At 47.9% G+C, this 20,562-nt stretch overlaps 1 protein-coding gene across 7 annotated transcripts in view; it reads right to left on the bottom strand.

The window, feature by feature from the left end:
- Positions 1-20,562, bottom strand: part of LOC129705639 (liprin-beta-2-like) — a 136,444-nt gene that overhangs the window by 14,963 nt on the left and 100,919 nt on the right. For 4 of the 7 annotated variants that reach the window (XM_055649290.1, XM_055649291.1, XM_055649296.1 and 1 more), the window contains 10 exons: positions 19,476-19,568; positions 16,084-16,195; positions 12,877-12,909; positions 11,241-11,302; positions 10,648-10,723; positions 7,797-7,903; positions 6,226-6,290; positions 4,180-4,245; positions 2,177-2,237; positions 1,347-1,388 (listed from right to left, as the gene is read on the bottom strand). In XM_055649290.1, coding sequence (XP_055505265.1) covers positions 1,347-1,388; positions 2,177-2,237; positions 4,180-4,245; positions 6,226-6,290; positions 7,797-7,903; positions 10,648-10,723; positions 11,241-11,302; positions 12,877-12,909; positions 16,084-16,195; positions 19,476-19,568 — 717 coding nt within the window. The remainder of the gene's footprint in view (positions 1-1,346; positions 1,389-2,176; positions 2,238-4,179; positions 4,246-6,225; positions 6,291-7,796; positions 7,904-10,647; positions 10,724-11,240; positions 11,303-12,876; positions 12,910-16,083; positions 16,196-19,475; positions 19,569-20,562) is intronic. The other 3 variants (XM_055649292.1, XM_055649294.1, XM_055649295.1) reach the window with 3 other exon arrangements.

Raw genomic sequence — 20,562 nt, 5'->3', positions numbered from 1 at the left:
GACATTGGGTTTAGAAGGATGAGGAGAGGACCTCATTAACACTTAGAAAATAGTGAAAGGCCTGGATAGAGTGGATGTGGAGAGGATGTTTTTCACTAACGGGAGAGTCTAGGACCAGAGGGCATAATCTCAGGATAAAAGGATGTACCTTTAGAAATGAGTTGAGGAGGAATTTATTTTCAGTCAGAGGGCGGTGAATCTGAAATTCATTGCCATAGAAGGCTGTGGAGGCTGTCAATGGATATTTTTAAAGCAGAGATTTTTGATTAGTAAGGGTGCCAAACGTTATGGGGAGAAGGCAAGGGAATGGGGTAGAGAGGAAAGATAGATCAACCATGATTGAACAGCAGAATTGAATTGATGGGCCAAATGGCTTAATTCTGCTCCTATAACATGAACTGGGGTTCAGAAGGAGACGGTATGGCAACTGCTCTGTCTCCGACCGGAAGGCATTGCAGAGGGTGGTGAAAATTGCCCAACGCATCACCGGTTCCACGCTCCCCTCCATTGAGTCTCTCCAAAGCAAGCGCTGTCTGCGGAGGGCGCTCAGCATCGCCAAGGACTGCTCTCACCCCAACCATGGACTGTTTACCCTCCTACCATCCGGGAGGCGCTACAGGTCTCTCCGTTGCCGAACCAGCAGGTCGAGGAACAGCTTCTTTCCGGCCGCTGTCACTCTACTAAACAACGTACCTCGGTGACTGCCAATCACCCCCCCCCCCCCCCCCCCCCCCCCCCCCCCCCCCACTTATTATTTTTTTTTTTTTTTTTATCAAATTGTTTGCTATGTCGCTCTTCAAGGGAGATGCTAAATGCATTTCGTTGTCTCTGTACTGTACACTGACAATGACAATTAAAATTGAATCTGAATCTGAATCTGAAAAGGAATGGCGAGAGACTGCTTGGATAGAGATGCATATTTTAAGGAACATCATAGAAGGGGCAGGAGATGAGAAGGTTAGGAACCTAGACAACTGAACCCAGAGCACTGATCTCCAATGCTCCAGAGAAAACAATCCAAGTTTGTCAACCTCTCCTTGTAGTTAATACACAATAATCCAGGACAATTAGGCAGGGACAAGAAACATCAGCCTCACCAGCAGTGCCCGCACCTTGCAAATGGATGAACACCAGACCACCCTTATCCAACATAATTGGCAACGCAGAACTTTGCAGGAGAGACAAGTTAATTTTGTATCAGAGATTCCAGAGGCAGGCTGACAATTCCACAAAGCTTACACCGAGACACACACACACACAGACAGACACACACCAGACAGTGAGTGACACAGCAACCAGTAGGAGTAGCAGAGTGGAGGGTAAAGATTAAATAAACGAGTTAATACCTCAGACTGCGCTGGTTCCTTGTTTTCCCAGACTGGGAGCTGCTGAGTGGGAGGAGGAGAGAGGAGGAAGGTGGAATCAGTACACGGATTAATGGGATAAAGAATTAACGTTGACGTGTGGTTAGGACACTAGCTGCACAGAATGGCAACACAGCGATATATTCGGTTTTGGAGACATTGGAAGACACACCTGTGAATAATGTGTAGGAATGAACTGCAGATGCTGGTTGACACCAAAGACAGACATAAAATGCTGGAGGAACTCAGCTGGTCAGGAGAAAAGGAATAGGTGACGTTTCAGGTCAAGACCCTTCTTCAGACTGAAGGCAAGTCTGAAGAAGGGTCTCAACACAACATGTCACCAATTCCTTTTCTCCAGAGATGTTGCTTCGCCCACTGAGGTAATCCAGCATTGTTTGTCTATCTTCTGTGAATAATGTCCCAGGACTGGTTGCGTCGTGGCCATTTTCGGCAAAATTAAACGCCCAGGAACAAAGGAGACCACAGAGAATGGTAGACACTGCCCAGTCCATCACAGGAACTGAACTCCCCACCATCGAAGGGATCTACAGGAGGCACTCCCTCGAAAAGGCGCCCAATATCATCAGAGACCCACACCACCCTTGCCACACTCTCATCTCGTTGCTACCATCTGAAAGCTGGTACAGGAGCACAAAAGTGGTGACATTCACAAACTGCTAATTCACAAACATCCCTTCAAAATAAGACGCAACTAATTGTGGGGTGGGTGGGATATAGAGTCAGGTCTAGTGCTCAAGGCAGTGATTCTCCCTCCACCTGTAGCAATAGAGAATACTGGTAGCACTAACCTTCTGTGTTCGACTACTGTTCAGCTCCTCCATGCTGGCAGATGAATGTCTTGGTTGTACCCTGTGGAAGTTCACAAGAGAATGACAATTGGTAAAGCAGAGGCTGGAGATAGTGCGGACATCCACACAAGTCACAGGGCTTTCTCTCCCCTCCACTGCACTCTGGACTGCTGCAGGGTTTAATGGGCGCTGGGAGGGTGGGAGGGTGGGGGGGTGAGGGATCCCTAGGGTAACTGATAGGTCTCGAGGGGGGCAACTAGGGGCCGATTAACATCCACTGCTGCCAATGGTTGATTCCCTGCCCCTAGTTGGGGAGTGTCCGAGCCAGCCAGGTGGTTGTCGGGGGATGAATCTTGGGGTCTGATAGCGAGGGCAAGGCTTTACTTTGGAGATACCGCATGGAAACAGGCCCTTCGGCCCACCGGATCTGTACTGACCATAGACCTGTTCAGAATAGTCCTTTCCTACACACTAGGGTCAATTTACAGAAAGCCAATTAACCTACAAACCCGCACGTGTGGGAGGAAACCGAAGCACCCGGAGGAGACCCATGCGGTCATGGGGACAATGTACAAATTCTGTACAGATAGCACCCGTAGTCAGGATTGAACCCGGGTCTCTGGCGCTGTAAGGCAGCAACTCTACCACTGTGCCACCCTGAACAGAGAGAAAACACAAGAGTGGGGTAAATGGACTACCTAAATAACAGGAAGGTGAGGCGGTGCAAAGAAAAGTGGGGAAGGGGGGCGACCCAAAGACCAGAAGGGAGAACTGAGGGGAGATTAGGGGCGCAGGGATCATGTGAGGGAGGCAGGTGAGCTTGGGGCTGAGAGGGACATGGAGGGTGAGTGGGGATGAGTGATGGAGCGGCGGAGAGATGAGGGTCCTCACTGCATCTGTCAGTGGGTAGGATGGGCGTGTCTCTGGGCTTCATGTCAATGAGCTGTTAGTGAGGCTCACCTCTGGGGCACCATGTGGACCTGGATGTGGAAGAGGTCAGACTCACTACCAGACGCTAGATAGACACAAAATGCTGGAGTAATGCCCCTGTCCCACTCAGGCGATTTTTTCGGTGACTACAGGCGACTAGGCTGTTTTCACATGACCGCGGGGAGATGCCTTAATGGTCGGGAGTAGTCTCATTCAAGTCGCTAAAGAGTCGTAACGTTTTCCTGGTCGCTGCTGGATTTTGAAATGCTCAAAACCTTTTGGCGACTGTGGGCTTGACGTAGCTTGTCTTCTCCTGTCGTAGGGGCTGTTGTAGGTTGTCGCCAGGAAGATGCAGGCTGTCGCCATGTGACGTTGGTTGTCGCCGTAGACCGGCACCAAGTACCGGCGACTGAATTGTCTTCAGTTGTCTGTGGCAGTCGCCGAAACAAATCGCCTAAGTGGGACAGGCCCATTACTCGGTAGGGCAGGCAGCATTTCTGGAGAGAAGGAATGGGTGACGTTTCAGGTCGAGACCCTTCTTCAGAATGAGTCAGGGGAGATGGAGAATCAGAGGTAAGAAAGTGCAAGGTGTGAAAACGAGACAAAGGGGATGCGGATCAAGGGAAATGTAGAATAGATCATTGTTAGCAAGGAGAAGGTAACAACAAAGCAAACAGAGATAAAATGTAAACGAGGGCAGTCAGACTAGTTGGAGAACTGGAAAGGAATGGAGAGAGGGAAGGCATGGGTTACTTAAGATTAGAGAAGTCAATATTCATACTGCTGGGGTGTAAGCTGCCCAAGCGAAATATGCTGTTCCTCCAATTTGCGCTGGGCCTCACTTTGACTATGGAGGAGGCCCAGGACAGAAAGGTCAGTGTGGGAATGGGAGGGGGAGTTAAAGTGTTTAGCAACTGGGAGATCGGGTAGGTTTAGGCGGCCTGAGCGGAGGTGTTCAGCGAAACGATCTCGCAGCCTGCGCTTGGTGTAGTGCAGATACACAGAGCTCTGGGCAGCCGTGGTCATCACCACCACTGGATCGACCAGGGATCCATGCTACTTGTTCTACTCACCAATGCATGGAAGCCTCAATTTCATCGTCTGCAGACATGTTTCTGTCAGGTTGAAGCTGGGCGCTTCTAGAATGCAAATAAGGCTTGATTAGTGCCTGAGGTTGGGGGCAGATTTGTATTGGTTCATTATTCAAACGCTTACAATGATACGGAGAAACACTTTATTTGCATGCTATGCAATCAAATTATAGACTATACACTTTAGAGATATGGTGGGGAAATAGGCCCTTCAGCCCACACCGACCAGCGATTATCCCGTACGCTAGCACTATCCTGCACACCAGGGACAATTTACAATTTTTACCGACGGCAATTAACTGACAAGCCTGTACGTCTTTGGAGTGCGGTGTGGGAGGAAACCGGAGCACCCGGGGAAAACCCACACGTTCACAGGGTGAATGTACAAACTCCGTACAGACAGCACCCATAGTCAGGATTGAACCCGGGTCTAAGGCAGCAACTCTACGCCACTGTGCTGCTGTACATATGTACAATCAAGCTCTACACAAAGTGCAAGATGTAGTGCAATGGGCAAAATACCAGAGTGGTAGCAGAGTACCAGTTTTCAGCATTGCCACCACCCTTTGTGTGAAAAAGATACTCTTCCTATTCCTATTAAATAATTTCCCCTTCACCTTGAGCCTATGTCCTCTGGTCCTCGATTCCCCTACTCTGGGCAAAAGACACTGTGCATCTAACCGATCTATTCCTCTCATGATTTTGTATACCTCTATAATTTCTCTCCTCATCCTCCTGCGCTCCATGGAATAGAGACCCAGCCTACTCAACCTCTCCCTACAGCTCACACCCTCTAGTCCTGGCAACATCCTTTTAAATCTTTTGCTGAACCCTTTCAAGCTTGACAATATCTTTCCAATAACATGGTGCCCAGAACTGAACATAATATTCTAAATGCGGTCTCACCAACATCTAACTGCAACATGACCTCCCAACATCTATACTCAATACTCTGACTGATGAAGGCCAAAGTGCCAAAAGCCTTTTTGACCACCTTATCTACCTGCGACTCGACCTTCAAGGAACCATGCACCTGTACTCCCAGATCCTTCTGCTCTACAACACTACCCAGAGGCCTCCCATTTACTGTGTAGGTCCTGCCCTCGTTCGACATCCTAAAATGCAACACCTCACACTTTTCTGTAAATTCCATCAACCGTTCCTCCGCCCACCTGGCCAATCATTCCAGATCCTGCTGTAATCTTTCACAACCATCTTCACTATCTTCAAAACCGCGCACTTTTGCACCATCAGCAAACTTGCTAATCTTGCCCTGTATGTTCTCATGCAAATCATTCATGTAGATGACAAACAGTAACAGATCCAACACCGAATCCTGAGGCACACCACTAGTCACAGGCCTCCAGTCCGAGGAGCAACCTTCCACCATCACACTCTGCTTCCTTCCATGGAGCTAATTTGCTATCCATTCAACTATCTCTCCTTCGATCCCATGTGATCTAACCTCCCAGAGCAGCCTACCATGCTTGTCGAATGCCCTGTAGTCTGCAGCCATCTTCACCTCAGCAGTTCAAGAGGACTCCAACACATTCTGCACCCCTCCAATAACTTACCCCTCAGGTCCCATTTAAAACCCCAGCCTCTCACACACCTATGCCCTCCTAATACCCCTATCATGGGAAAAATGACTGACTGTTTACCTCTCAAGATCTTATATCATAAGTCATACAGTAGAGCCATGGAGCCATAGAGTCATACAGCATGGAACAGGACCTTCAGCCCATCTTTCCCATGCTGACCACCATGCCCCATCTACACTAGCCCCAACTGCCTGTGTTATTCTATCAGGTCGCCCTTCACCTGATCAGTTTAAAGGACAGTTCTGACCCGAAATGTCATCTGTTCATGCCGCTCCACAATGCTGGCGACCCGCAGCGTTCCTCCAGCACTGTTTTTTGGCTTAAGATTCCAGGGTCTGCAGTTCCTTGTCTCTCCATTCAAATGCTCTCGATGAGACACAACGGTCTCTGCCCCAACCTCTCCACCCAGAGTTGATTTTCTCTTTACCTCATTTCGATCTCAACAGGAGTCGGACACAATCCCGCCAGTGACGAGGGGACTCTGGGTGACAGCTGTATCGAAACAAGAAGAAATTAAAAAAAAACATGTTTAGCAAAAGACACAACCTTGCAAGGCCAGAGTTCCTTCCATGTTGTCTGGACATCTCAAATTGCTTTCTGAGCCGGGTTAAATCCAGTCACTGAAGTTTAGGTCAGTTTAGAGATACAGCGGAGAAACAGGCTCTTCAGCCCACCGAGTCCGTACCGACCAGCGATCCCTGCACATTAACACAACCTAACGCACACTGGGGATAATTTTACATTTATACCAAGCCAATTAACCTACAAACCAGCACGACTTTGAAGTTGGGAGGAAACCGAAGATAGCTAAGAACACCCACGCAGGTAGCGAGGAGAATGTCCAAACTCCGTACAGACAAGCACCCATAGTCAGGATTGAACCCGGGTCTCTGGCGCTGTAAGGCAGCAACTCTACCGCTACGCCACCGTGAAGTGACGCGAGGAAAACGGTGACCATGTTATGCACAGCAACATCCCACGACAATCGCTGGATCAAGCCCACTCTCTGCTGGGAGAAGTCTTTAGGCGACCAGGGCAACTTCCATAGAAAACAGGCCCTTCAGCCCATCTCGCCCGTCCCAACCAAAGTACCCTAAGCTGGTCTCATTTTCCTGCCCTTGATCCATATCTCTCCAAACCTTTCCTATCCATGTTCCTGCACAAATATCTTTTAAATGCTGTTATTGTACCTGCCTCAACTACTTGCTCTGGCAACCTTCAGTTTGACCCATGGGCTCTTTGCATCCACCTGATTGCATCTCATCTGCTGTTGGACTTCACTTCCTTTGGAAAATACATTTCCCTGTGAGTACAGCATTTTCAGTTCTGCACAGATTTGTCCAGTGCTCAAATTCCTAGAGTACTGGAGAAATACTGCACAGAAACAGGCCCCTCGGCCCACCCAGTAGCTCTTAAAGATAGCGGAGTCTGGAGATATGGGGAGAAGGCAGGAACAGGGTACTGATTGGGGATGATCAGCCATGATCACATTGAATGGTGGTGCTAGGATCAAAGGGCCGAATGACCTACTCCTGCACCTATTGTCTATTGTCAGTCTGTACCGACCACCAACCCTCCATTCACATTCATTTATCTTTATCTACTCTCCCCCCATTCCCATCAACTCCCCTCAGGATTCTATCCCGCCCCCATAAACCATGTTTTTTTAATCTATACAGCGACTAATTAACCAGCTGGCCATGATCACATTGAATGGCAGTGCTGGCTCGAAGGGCCAAATGGCCTACTCCTGCACCCATTGTCTGTTGTCTATTGACCCACATGCTTTTGAGATAGGGGAGGAAACCGGAGCACGGGGTGACAGGCTCAACATGCAAACTCAACACAGAAAGCACAAGAGGTAGCATCTCTGTCCCAGAGGGAGATTTGAATGCATAACCGTCACGGGTAAACAAGAATGCTGCCCTCTGAGCCCCACCGACGTACACAAAATGAAAGGTGATGGGACACATTAGAAGACAACTGAAAGGACATTACCTCGGGTTTCATTTCTTCAGCGTATTCCATTTTGGTGGGGGTTGCTCTCGTTGAACAGACAGTCAGCTCCTCTTCACTGCTCTCCAGGTGTATTTGTTCTGAAGATCCTTAGGCAAAACATTGGGAGCAAGTTTACCACAAGCTTATGTAGTGGCAAGATATAGAGATGCACAGCATAAGGCCAAGATAAACTAATCTCCTCTGCCTGCACGGGATCCGTGTCCCCCCATTTCTTGCATATCCATGCACCCATATCCATGGGCAGCACAGTGGTAGAGTTGCTGCCTTACAGCACCAGAGACCCAGGTTCAATCCTGACTATGAGTGCTATCTGTACGGAGTTTGTAGGTTCTCCCAGTGACCTGCATGGGTTTTCTCCGGGTGCCCAGGTTTCCCCCGAAAAAATCACATTCCAGAGACGTGCAGATTTGTAGGCTGATTGGCTTCAGTAAAATTGTAAATGGTCCCTAGTATGTAGGATAGTGTTAATGTGCGGGGACTGCTAGTCGGGGCAGACTCGTTGGGCCGAAGGGCACTGTATCTCTAAACTAAACTAAGATGCGAAATCTTGAACCCACATTACACCAGATCCAGGAACGGCTTCTTCCTCACTGTTATCAGACTACTAAACAGTCCTCCCATAAGCTAGGGCTTTAGTCCTGATCTTCCAATCAACTTCATTGTGGACCTTGCACTTTTTATCTAAAAGCCTCTTAAACACCACTATCATATCAACCTCCAATGGTTCTGACACCCACTACCCTCTGTGTGTAAAAAAAAAAACTTGCCTCATTCATCTCCTTAAAATTTTTCTCCTCTCACCCTTTTGCCCATCATGCCCACTCCATCCTTTTTTTTCCCCCAACCACTTTAATCCAATTTGCCCAGGTTAAGGTCCATATACTTCTAGGCTTTCCTATTTAAATATGAATCTAAAGGGCCTGTCCCACGGCGATTTTTTTCGGCGACTGCCGGCGTCATATCAGTGTCGCCAAAAGATTTTGAACATTTCAAAACCCAGCGGTGACGAAAAAAATGTTGTGACACTTGAAAAAACACAGCGCGTCATACGTTACCACGCCGCAAATTTTTCGGTGACCTGATACGTCAGGCAATGATGCCGGCAGTCGCCGAAAAAAATCACCCAGTGCGACAGGCCGTTAAATGCCTCTATAATAGTGGTGTTGTATCCAATTCCACCACCTCCTCTGGCAGCACGTAACAGATATCAATTACTCTCTGCGTAAAAATAAACCTGCCCCTCAGATACTTCTTTCATGGGAAAATGATTATGAATCTCCACTCTATCTAAACCTCACGTGATTTTATATTACTCTACCAGTTCACCCCTCAGTCTACTTCTTGGCAGAGGAAACAAGGTAGTCCAACATTACTTGAGGAGACTGTGTGTCAGTTATTCGTGTAGGAAGGACCTGCAGTTGCTGGTTTAAACCGAAGATAGACAAGAGGACATGACTTCAGAATTAAGGGACAGAAGTTTAGGGGTAATATGAGGGGGAACTTCTTTACTCAGAGAGTGGTAGCGGTGTGGAATGAGCTTCCAGTGGAAGTGGTGGAGGCAGGTTCATTGGTATCATTTAAAAATAAATTGGATAGGCATATGGATGAGAAGGGAATGGAGGGTTATGGTATGAGTGCAGGCAGGTGGGACTAAGGGGAAAAAAGGTTGTTCGGCACGGACTTGTAGGGCCGAGATGGCCAGTTTCCGTGCTGTAATTGTTATATGGTTATATGGTTATGGACAAAAAAAAAGCTGGAGTAACTCAGCGGGACACGCAGCATGTCTGGGGAGAAGGAATGGGTGATGTTTTGGGTCGAGATCCTTCTTCAGAGTCAGTTATTCGACTCCTGGGAGATTGGGACAAAATTATGACTCGAGCACAGTCACTGGTGACGCATAAACCTTGGAGAATATCAAAGTGCTGCAGATGCTGGTTAATACCAAAGAGAGACACAAAGTGCTGGAGTAACTCAGTCGGTCAGGCAGTTTCTCCGGAGGGAAAGAATAGGTGTCGTTTCAAGTCAGGACTTCGGACTGAAACTAGGAGGTAGGGGTGGGATGGGGGTTGAAGAGCTGGAGGCGAGAGGCTGATCCTGGTCACCCCACCCCCTATTTTCAGTCTGAAAGAGGGCCCTGACCTGAAAGATCATCTGTCTTTTTCCTCCACAGGTGCTGCCTGACTCACTAAAATGCTCCAGCACTTTGTGTCTATCTGGTGATGCATCACTCGTTACTTGCCAATTCCCAGATGTGGTCATAGAGTCATACAGGGTGGAAACGGGTCCTTCGGCCCAACTTGCCCACACCGGCCACCATGTCCCAGCCACACTAGTCCCACCTGCCTGCGCTTGGTCCATATCCCTCCAAACCAAATGTGGTCAGAACATACAAAACCATAGGAACAGGTTCACGCCTGCTGTACCCGATAAGGTGATGGTGTATTCCCGACAGGGCGCTTTTCGCCTCCTGACTTCCTCGAACCCATCATCTCCACTGAGGCTGTCAGGGACCAGCCCGTGCCCAAATGAGTCAATGGTGGACGCCAGGCCGGCATGATCACCAGCTTCGGCAATATGCCACACAGAGAGTCAGACAGCGTGGAAACAGGCCGTTCATCTCCTCCATGCTAACCAAGATGCCTTCCTGGGGTGGTCCCATTCAGCGCAAGATAAAGCCAGTAAAGTCTGATCAAAGATAGTCCCAGGGTTCTCAAGCCCGCCAACATCCTTTATAACCAGGTGTATCACTGACTGGGGGGAATTGACTGGGAGATGAAGAGCGGCCCCTTTGGGCTAGGCCTGGTGATGATGACGGAGTTGCCTTCCTTACCTTGGACCATCAGCATCATCTGCTTCATCATTTTGCACTGGACCAGCAGGCGACTCAACTCCTCAATCCTCAGATCCTGGCCAAAGAAGAACCATTTTTAAAAACAGTTGACCATTCCCGCAATGAAAGACGTACATTTTTTTTAGCTCCTTCCACAGCTTTGGAATCACCTTAGACTCTTTGCAACGATGTGCAATGCAAGGTTTAGAGAGGAGTGTTCGGGCCCAGCTTTGCACAGCAAGATCTCGCCAATGGCAAGCAAACCAGGACATCTTCTTTGTAAATAAAGAAGGGATGCAAGAAGGTGGATAGAAATTCTTCTGCGTCTATGGATCTGCTACATCCACCTAAGAGGGCAAAGGGGGCCTCGGTCGCTGGTCTTGGCACTGACAAAACTGGCTCCAATCTGCGTAGCATTAGCTGCTGATCCACAGCAAGAGAAGCCACCTGTAGCTGCCACTACAGCATCAGAGGGAAAGCAGGAAGGCAGGAAGACGTGGATGGCGAGTGGGGAGTGGGTCCGGGCTATGGCTGGAAGGATAGAGGGGAGGGTAAGATGGGCTGGGAAGATATTTCTGGACATTATCCTTTACCTTCTCTTCATTGGAAGCCAGGAGAGAGTCCAGTCCAACCTTTAGCTTCTGCACCTCTTGGTCTGTAACAGATTTGGTGACATTACCAACATGCTGCTTTGCACACTTCACCATCACTTATAGTCATACAGCATGGAAACAGGCCCTGTGATGTTCACGTTGAAAATCAAGGTGGGGGGGGGAGAGATAGAGAGGGTGTAGGCACACTATTTGTCTCCAGGGAAAGGGAATTAATAACTAGATGTCTTAGGTTTAAAGTGAAGGGAAAGATCTGATAAGAAACTGAGGGGCAACTTTTTCCACATAGAGTTTGGTGACACTGACCATTCAATAGGGGTTGGTGGCATTGAGTAGTTTGGTCACTTTGGTCACACGAGGGACTTTGCTCTGTTTTTGCATTAAATTGGGCTTCACATTTATTGAGCTTTTTAGTGTTTGTTTATAATATTATATATTGAGTACTGTGTTTACAAACCCATTGTGCTGCTGCAAGTAAGAATTTCATTGTTCCAATTCGGTACAGATGACAATAAAACACTCTTGATTCTCTTGTAAATGGGACGAGCTGCCAGAGGAAGGAGCCGAGGCAGGTACAATAACAACATTTCAGTGATGTTTGGACATTTACATCGATAAGAATAGTTTAGAGTGCTATGGGCAAAGGGGACTGGCTTCCACGGGGCATCTTGGCTGGCATGCATGAGTTGGGCCGAAGGGCCTGTTTCCATGCCGTCTGACTCTATCACACCGAGTGAGTTCCTAGTGAGGGTGCAGGAAATGGAGAAGGATCACCTCCGAAAATGTTGATGGCACGAACTAAGCAAGTCTCACAATTTAGGTACGCCCAATAAATTTGCATTGCAAAATTGGTCCAATTTTCCTACTCGCTGCACCAGGGATAATTAGTTTAAAAACATCTTGATCTCTCTGTCTTTTTCTTACAAGCTACTGTTTAATGCTGAGAGCAAGACCAATGCACTTTGTACTGGGCAGCGCAGTTGTGCATTCAATAGTGCAGCTGTCTCACAGTTCCAGTGGCCTGGGTTCGATCCTGACCTCTGGCGCTGTCTGCATGGACTCCCTGTGACCCTTGGTTTCCCCTGGGCGCTCCGTCTTCCTCCTACACCCCAAATAATTAGAGGCAGCACAGTGGTGCAGCGGTAGAGCTGCTGCCTCACAGCGCCAGAGACCCAGGTTCCACCCTGACTATGGGTGGGCGGAGTTTGTACATTCCCCCTGTGACCGTGTGGGTTTCCTCCGGGTGCTCCGGTTTCCACCCACATTTCAAAGGCTTGCAGGTTTGTAGGTTAATTGGCTCGTGTAAACTGCCCCAAGAGGGTAGGGCATAGAACTAGTGTACACGTGATCGAAGGTCGGTATGGACTCAGTGGGCTGAAGGGCCTGTTTCTACGCTGTATCTCTAAACTAAATACCATTCCTCTCCCGAATCTACTTATCTCTTGCTTGTGCTGGCCCCATCCATTTCCCTCATCTCTTTCTACCAACCTTCACATCCCAAAGTCCTGACTCCACCTATCTATACAACTTGCCCCGTCCCACCCACTATATTACTTCTCCCATCCCTCTCACCCCAACTCCCACCACCACACCCAGCAAAGAGAAGGCAAGTGCTTACGTTTGTCTTTGAGCTTCTTCCTGTACACGTCCTCTGCAATGTCCCCAGGGAAGAGCGCGGGCAGGAGGAGATGGCACAAGGCAAAGATTAGTCAAATCGACACCATAATCAGGGCATATTACAATGGGTGATCAGGAGGGTTGGCAGTGTGGCGGGGAGGTATGTGCACTTTTGGGAGGGTACTTGGAACTTCGGCACCCTGCCCAAAAATCTTCCCCCGAAAGACCGTTCCCTGCAATCCTCATCTCTCCATCCTCTCTTCAGAATCATTCCAAGGCACCGCAAAATAAATTGTTTCATTTTGGTCTTTGAGTTCCATCAACCATTGAATCTGTCAGTTTGTGACCTATTCATTACCACCTGGAAGAAGCTAACTGGTCTTGGGAGTTAGATCACTGGGGGGGAGTGCACTCACCCCCCTGCAGGAACTATACAACAGGAGGTGCAACTCCAGAGCAAATAAAATCATGGGAGACCCCTTCCACCCCTGCAACGGACTGTTCCAGCTGCTACGGTCAGGCAAACGCCTCCGTTGCCATGCGGTGAGAATGGAGAGGTTGAGAAGGAGTTTCTTCCCAGAGGCAATTCGGACTGTAACCGCCTATCTCACCAGGGACTAACTCTACAGAACGTTTTTCCTTCCATTATTTATTATGTAAAAGAATATGTGTGTTATGATTGTGTTTATAATTTGTTTGGTTGTTTTGTTGTGTGTCTTTTGCACAAAAGTCCGCGAGCATTGCCACTTTCATTTCACTGCACATCTCGTTTGTGTATGTGACAAATAAACTTGACTTGACTTGACTTGGAGGGGGGTATTTAAGGAGATAGATTAGTGATAGATCAGGAGGTTGAGCGATGAGGGAGATGGGAAGACGGTGCAGAAGAGACGAGGTCTAGGATAGGCCACCATGGTGAGCTGAATGGCAGGGCAGGCTTGGTGGGATGTGGAGGATTTGGAGAGTGTGCAGAAGAGGTTTACCAGAATGCTACCGTCTTTAGTGGGCATAAGCTATTAGGGGAGGTTGGACAAATGTCAATTATTGCCCTGGAACGGCAGAGGCTGTGAAGAGACTGGCTCTGCCGAGTGAACATGTTCAGTGTTTAGATGAACCAGATGCAACCAGTTGCCGAGCTTTAATATTTCTTCAGAAGTAAATCTTCTCCATTAGTTCGCGTCATCGGGAGAGGTTGGGTGGGCACGAACTTTTTTCTTTGTAATGTAGGTGTCTGAGGGATGACCTTATTGAGGTGTACAAGATGATGAGGAGCATGGATAAAGTGCATGCTTATGGTGTTTTTCCCAGGGTTGAGGATTCTAAAACTAGTGGGCGTAGGCTTGAGGTGGGCGGGGTAGGATTTAAGAAGAATATGCCACAAAAAGCTACAGAAACAGAACGTGCGTAGATGTCGTTTTGGGTCAGGAGCCTTGTTTAGTATGGAAGTGACTGAAGGCATGGCAGGGAATGAGGGTGGGAGGAAATGCTGACTTTGGCTTCCAGCATCCTCCTCCTCACCTTTTTATATGGCTGACGCTGGGATGAGTGACTTTTAGTTTTTACTTCAGAGATACAACGCAGAAACTGGCCCTTCGACCCACGCCGACCAGCCATCACCCCGTACAGTAGCACTATCCAACACACTTGGGACAATTTGCAATTTTACCAAAGCCAATTAACCCACAAACGTATATGTTTTTGGAGAGGAAACCGCAACACCCTGACAAAACCCACCCGGTCACAGGGAGAAGGTACAAACTCTGTACAGACAGCACCCATTAGTTAGGATCGAACCCGGGTGTCTGGTGCTGTATGCTGTAAGACAGCAACTTTACTGCTGAGCCACCATGCCGCCCAAAAATGGGTGTCAAAGATTATGGAGAGATGGCAGGACAATGGGGTTGAGAGTGGGGGGGATAATAGATCAGCCATGGTCAACGGCAGAGCGGACTCGATGGGCCGAATGGCCTAATTATGCACCACTGTCTTATGGTCTGAACAACCACTGGCTGGGGATTAGCTGGGACAGCAGGAGATGGGCCAAAAAGCTACTTGAAGTTCCTAGTGCAAGACATAGCTCAGAATACAAAGTAGTCTACATTCCTGAGACAGAAATCATAACCGCAGCCCACACTAAACACAATGAGCTACACAATGGAGTCATTGACAACTTGTGCCAAAACATCTGGCTTTTTACAAGGATTCACATTGACCTGTTGCCCTGGAACTTACTGTAACAAATGTGTTTGCGAAAGACAAATTATTTCTACCGGTTGAGAAATGTTGCTACAACCTGGTCAGGTTGTTTACTTAATGGATTTTATGCTGAATATTATTCAGGTTCTATCAGGGGTGGTGGTGGAGGCAGATATGACTGTGATTTAAAAAGCTTTTAAGTAAGCCCATGGCTATGCAGAGAATGGGGGGATATGGACCAAGTGCAGGCAGATGAGATTAGTTTTACTTGGCATCAAGTTTGGCTCAGTTATCATGGGCTGAAGGAAGGGCCTGTTTCTGTGCTGTACTTTTCTATGTTTTATGTTCTAAGTCCAGTTAATTGGCTCATTGGTTGAACGGGTGTCCAATTGTCATTGGGGATTCGCTGGGCCGAAGGGCCTGTTTCAATGTTGTATCTTTCAATCAATTAATTCCCTTAACATCCATGAATAAGTGTTGTAGGAAGGAACTGCAGATGCTGGCTTAAACCGATGATAGACACAAAAATGCTGGGGTAATTCAGCGGGACAGAGGCTGCATCTCTTGATAGAAGGAATGGGCAACGTTTTGGGTCGAGACCCTTCTCAGTCTGCAGAAAGGTCTCGACCCGAAACGTCTGGCAGAGATGCTGCCTGTCCCGCTGAGTTACTCCAACATTTTGTGTCCATCCATGAATACTGTTCAGTTACTGCAGAGACTGCTGTAACCAGTCAGTGTATCAAGCGCCTCCCTGTGGGGGGAGAAAGGTAGTGCTGGCATTTCATTTCTATGGCCCTTTCACCAGAACTAGTCTCTCCCTCCACAGCGGCTGCCTGATGTACTGAGTATTTCCAGCATTGCAGAGTAATTTGAGTTGTACAAAATTTGTTGAATTGCTACTATTTTCACCCAGCCCCTCTGGAAATACACAGCTATCGGGGCAGAATAGGCTATTCCTGCTATTGTAGCACAGATTCTAACGGCTCAGATAGGCTGCGAGGACCATTCCTACCTCGGTCTGAGCCATCACTCTGCACAGAAGCTCTGGAAGATAGTTGGCTCTGAAGTCGCACAATCTCCATATCTTTTACGCCGAGCTGTTCCTGTAGATCTTGGATTTCATCCTGGATCGGAGAAGAAATTTTGAAACATTAACCAGATCAATAATGTCCAAGGATCCAACATTTGTAATCTTGTTCGTATAAAATGGGAAATTATAAACTTTAATAAGCCTGTTTGTCAAGTTTGGTTCAGTTTCGAGATACAGCGTGGAAACAGGCCCCTCGGCACATGGAGTCCATGCCGACCAGCAACCATTCATACACTAGTTCTATCCTGCACACCAGGACAATTTACAGAAGCCAATTAAGATCATAAGAGATAAGAGTAGGCCATTCAGCCCATCAAGTCTACTCTGCCATTTAATCATGGCTGATCTATCTCTCCCTCCCAACTGCATTCTCCTGCCTTCTCCACATAGCCTCTGACACCCGTAACCTGCAAACCTGCACATCTTTTGGATGTGGGAGGAAACAGAGAAAACCCACGCGGTCATAGGGAGAACGTACAAACACCGTTCAGACAGCATCAGTCGTCAGGATTAAACTGGGGCCTTTGGTGCTGTACGGCAGCAACACTACCGCTGCGCCAACATGCCACCCTAAAGTTTATTGTCATATGCCCAATTTTAGTGAGATACTGATATAATGAACATTTTGCTCGCAGCAGCATCACAGGTACACAGACCCAGACAACACACAAAATATAAATGATACATAAAATCTGCACAAAATTCTACAAGACAGTGAAAAGAAATATTGTGGAAGACAAGACACTAGCGCTAAAAACACAATTAGAAAACAGATCTATGGTCGTGCAAGTGGTGTTCCATAGTGTTCCGTTGCCAGGGTAGGATCAAATATGCACACTGTCGGAAGGATGTGATGAATCTAGAGAGGGTGCAGAAAAGATTCACAAGAATGTTGCCTTGACAGGAAGAGTTGAGATTTGTTTAGAGATACAGCGTTGAAACAGGCCCTTCGGCCCACCGAGTCTGTGCGGCCAACAATCACCCGTACATTAGTTCTTCACCCGGACAAAACCCACGTGGTCACGGGGAGAACGGACAAACTCCTATCAGGCAGCACCCGCGGTCAGGATCCAACCCGGAGACAGTTTGTGAAGGAGGCAGAGGGATTTTGGTTTAGATTTGTTACTGCCACATGTATCACATAGAAAATAGGTGCAGGGGTAGGCCATTCGGCCCTTCGAGCCTGCACCGCCATTCAATATGATCATGGCTGATCATCCAACTCAGTATCCTGTACCCGCTTTCTCTCCATACCCCCTGATCCCTTTAGCCACAAGGGCCACGATACAATGCAAAGCTTTGTTTAGCTATCAAATATACCATAAATATCAGTCAATATGTAGGTGTAACTCAAGTACAATACAGCAAAGGAAAGATACAGTGTGCAGATTATAATTCTCAGCATGGTCGTGCATCAGTTCCATAGACAAGGTCTAATGTCCACATTGGGGTCAAACTTAAGTTAACCCACTCATTTTTGGGATCTTCTGGATCTGATTTCTTTTGGATCAACGTCAATATGTGTAAAATGTCTGAGTAGTAATCTTGCATTTAAGAACAAACGGAGCTGGTGGTGATGGATTACAATGAAACTCACTGTTCGACGGGGGAAGAAACACATCAGGCAGGAGGATGATGCCTGGCCAAAGTCTCAGCAAACCTGACCAAACAATACTGCAAGCGAGCACGCAACTGTGCTGACTTTGAGGAATGCCAAATATTATGAGCAAGAACATAGTAAAATACAGCACAGGAACAGGCCCTTCGACCCACAATGTCTGTGACGATCAAGATGCCAAGATGAATCAACTTCATCGGCCTACATATGATCCAGATCTCTCCATCCCCAGCAAATCCATGTGCCTATCTAAAAACCTCTTAAATGCCACCATCTTATTTGCCTCCACCACCAACCCCTCCCTGGCAGTGCGTTCCAGGCATGCAAGATCCGTTGTAATGCAAGAAATAAAAAAATCACCCAGAGGACAGCACAGTCGTGCAGCAGCAGAGTTGCTGAGACACGGGTTCGATTCTGACTACGGGTGCCGTCTGCACAGTGTTTACACATTCTCCCCGCGACCGCGTGCGTTTTCTCTCCGGTTTCCTCCCACATCCTCCAGAGGTGCGGGTTTGTTGGCTTCTGTAAATTGTCCCTAGTGTGTGGGATAGAACTAGTAAACAGGGTGATCGCTGGTCGACGCGGAGTAGGTGGGCCGAAGGGCCTGTTTCCACACTGTATCTCTAAAACTAAAAAACTAAAACAGTTGTAATTTGGAAGAGACGGAGCCACTGGTTGAAGGCATATGAAGAAGCATTCTCATTGCATTAAAAAAAATCTCCAAGACATAGAAGGTCCGTAAATGGTTTTAGTGTATGATCATAAGGTCACAAGTGATAGTAGAATTAAGCCATTCAGCCCATTAAGTCTACTCCGCCATTCAATCATGGCTGATCTATCTCTCCCTCCTACCCAATTTTCCTGCCTTCTCCCCATATCCTCTGACACCTATACTACTCAAAAATCCATCTATCTCTGCCTTAAAAATATCCACTGACTTTGCCTCCACAGCCTTCTGTGGCAAAGAATTCCACAGAATCACCACCCTCTGACTAAAGATGGGCATTTGGTACCACAGCTCATCAAACCTGGTTATAACATCCATTGTGGTCACTGATGTATTTCAAGGAAGGTAATCTGGCATCTATGGTTTTGTTTGGGTGCTATCCAGTTAAACCATGCCATACACAAGTACAAGAGTTAGTGCCAAGAGAAACATACCAGAGTGCAGAATATAATGTTACAGCTTTACAGTTGCAAGAAATGTGCATATTAAAAAAAAGTACCACAGTGAGTCTATGTTTCTATGTTTCTAGTGAGGTAGTTTGGGAGACTGGGACTACACTCTTGGCTTGGGAGAGGAGTGTTCCAAGAGTCCGATAATAGCGGGGGAAAAGAAGAAAACCCACGCGGTCACGGGGAGATTGTACAAACTCCGTGCAGACAGCGTCGGTTGTCAGGATTGAACCCGGGTCTCCGGCACTGCAAGAGCTGTAAGGCAGCAACTCTTCCGCTGCGCCACCGTGCCGCCCCCTTTGCAAGTTCTGCCGGTCTTGGGCAGAGCCCCATGTGATCCCAAACCCACCAAATGATGTTGGCCCTTAACTCCCCTCTAAAATGGCTTGGGAAGCCATACTTCATTCAAGGGCAATGGGGGGTGGGCAATAAATGCTGTCCTTGCCCAGCGGCTGGTGAATGAACAAAAATGCACATCATCAAAACTCCAGGAGGAGGGGTGGCGACTGTTACTCCCTACCTTTGTGGCATCCAGTTCCTGCTTGTACTCTATCTTTTCAATTTCTAGCACCTCCACCTTGGACTTCAGCCTTTGTAATTCACGGAGCAGGTTCTGGAAAGTCAGCGAATGCAAGCGATGTTAACAACAATGGAACAGGGGTCGCCAAGACAGCAACAGAGTCTAAACGCAGACCGGCCTAACGGGCCACTGAAGGAGTTGGCTGGAGGTCAGAGAGCGAGGATGTTCCTAAGGTGTAGGAGCGGAATTAGGCCATTCGGCCCATCAGCTTCAGTTCAGTTTAGTTTATTGTCATGTGTATTGTCATGAAAAGCTTTTGTTGCCTGCTAACCAGCCAACGGAAAGAAAATACACGATTACAATAGAGCCATCCACAGCTTACAGATTACATAAGGGAAATAACATTTAGTGCAAGGTAAAGCTAGTAAAGTCCGATCAACGATTGTCCGAGGGTCCCCGGTGAGGTAGCTAGTAGTTCAGCTCTGCTCTCTAGTTGTTGATAGGATGGTGCTGTTGCCTGATAACAGCTGGGAAGAAACTGTCCCTGAATCTGGAGGTGTGCGTGTTCATACTTCTATACCTTTTGCCCGATGGGAGAGAGGAAAAGAGGGAGTGGCCAGTGGTCAGACTCATCCAAGTTTACTCCGCCATTAAATCATGGCTGATCTATCTTTCCTTCTCAACCCCATTCTCCTGCCTTCTCCCGATATAGAGTTATACAGCAAGCACACTAGCCCTTCGGCCCAACTCATCCATGCCGACCAATTTGCCCATATAAGCTGTCCCATTTACCTGCGGTTGACTCATATCCCTCTCAACTTTGAAAATATAAGATGAGGAGATTTGGAGGGGGGGGGGGGAGACGGGGGAGAGACGGGGAGGGGGGAGGGGGGAGAGAGAGAGGGGGGAGGGGGGAGAGGGGGGAGAGAGAGGGGGAGAGAGGGAGAGGAGGAGGGAGAAGGGTGGGGTGAGAGGAGAGAGAGGGGGGAGGGAGGGAGGGGGGAGGGAGAAGGGGGGGAGAGGGGGAGAGAGGGGGAGAGAAACACAGATAGAGTAAGTGATATAGATATGCTGGGTTACAGAAAGA

This window comes from Leucoraja erinacea, chromosome 18, assembly GCF_028641065.1.
Source record: "Leucoraja erinacea ecotype New England chromosome 18, Leri_hhj_1, whole genome shotgun sequence".
In the NCBI taxonomy this organism is placed as follows: Eukaryota; Metazoa; Chordata; class Chondrichthyes; order Rajiformes; family Rajidae; genus Leucoraja; species Leucoraja erinaceus.
The sequence above is the reverse complement of the archived record's forward strand: the minus strand, read 5'-3'. Positions and strand labels throughout refer to the sequence as shown.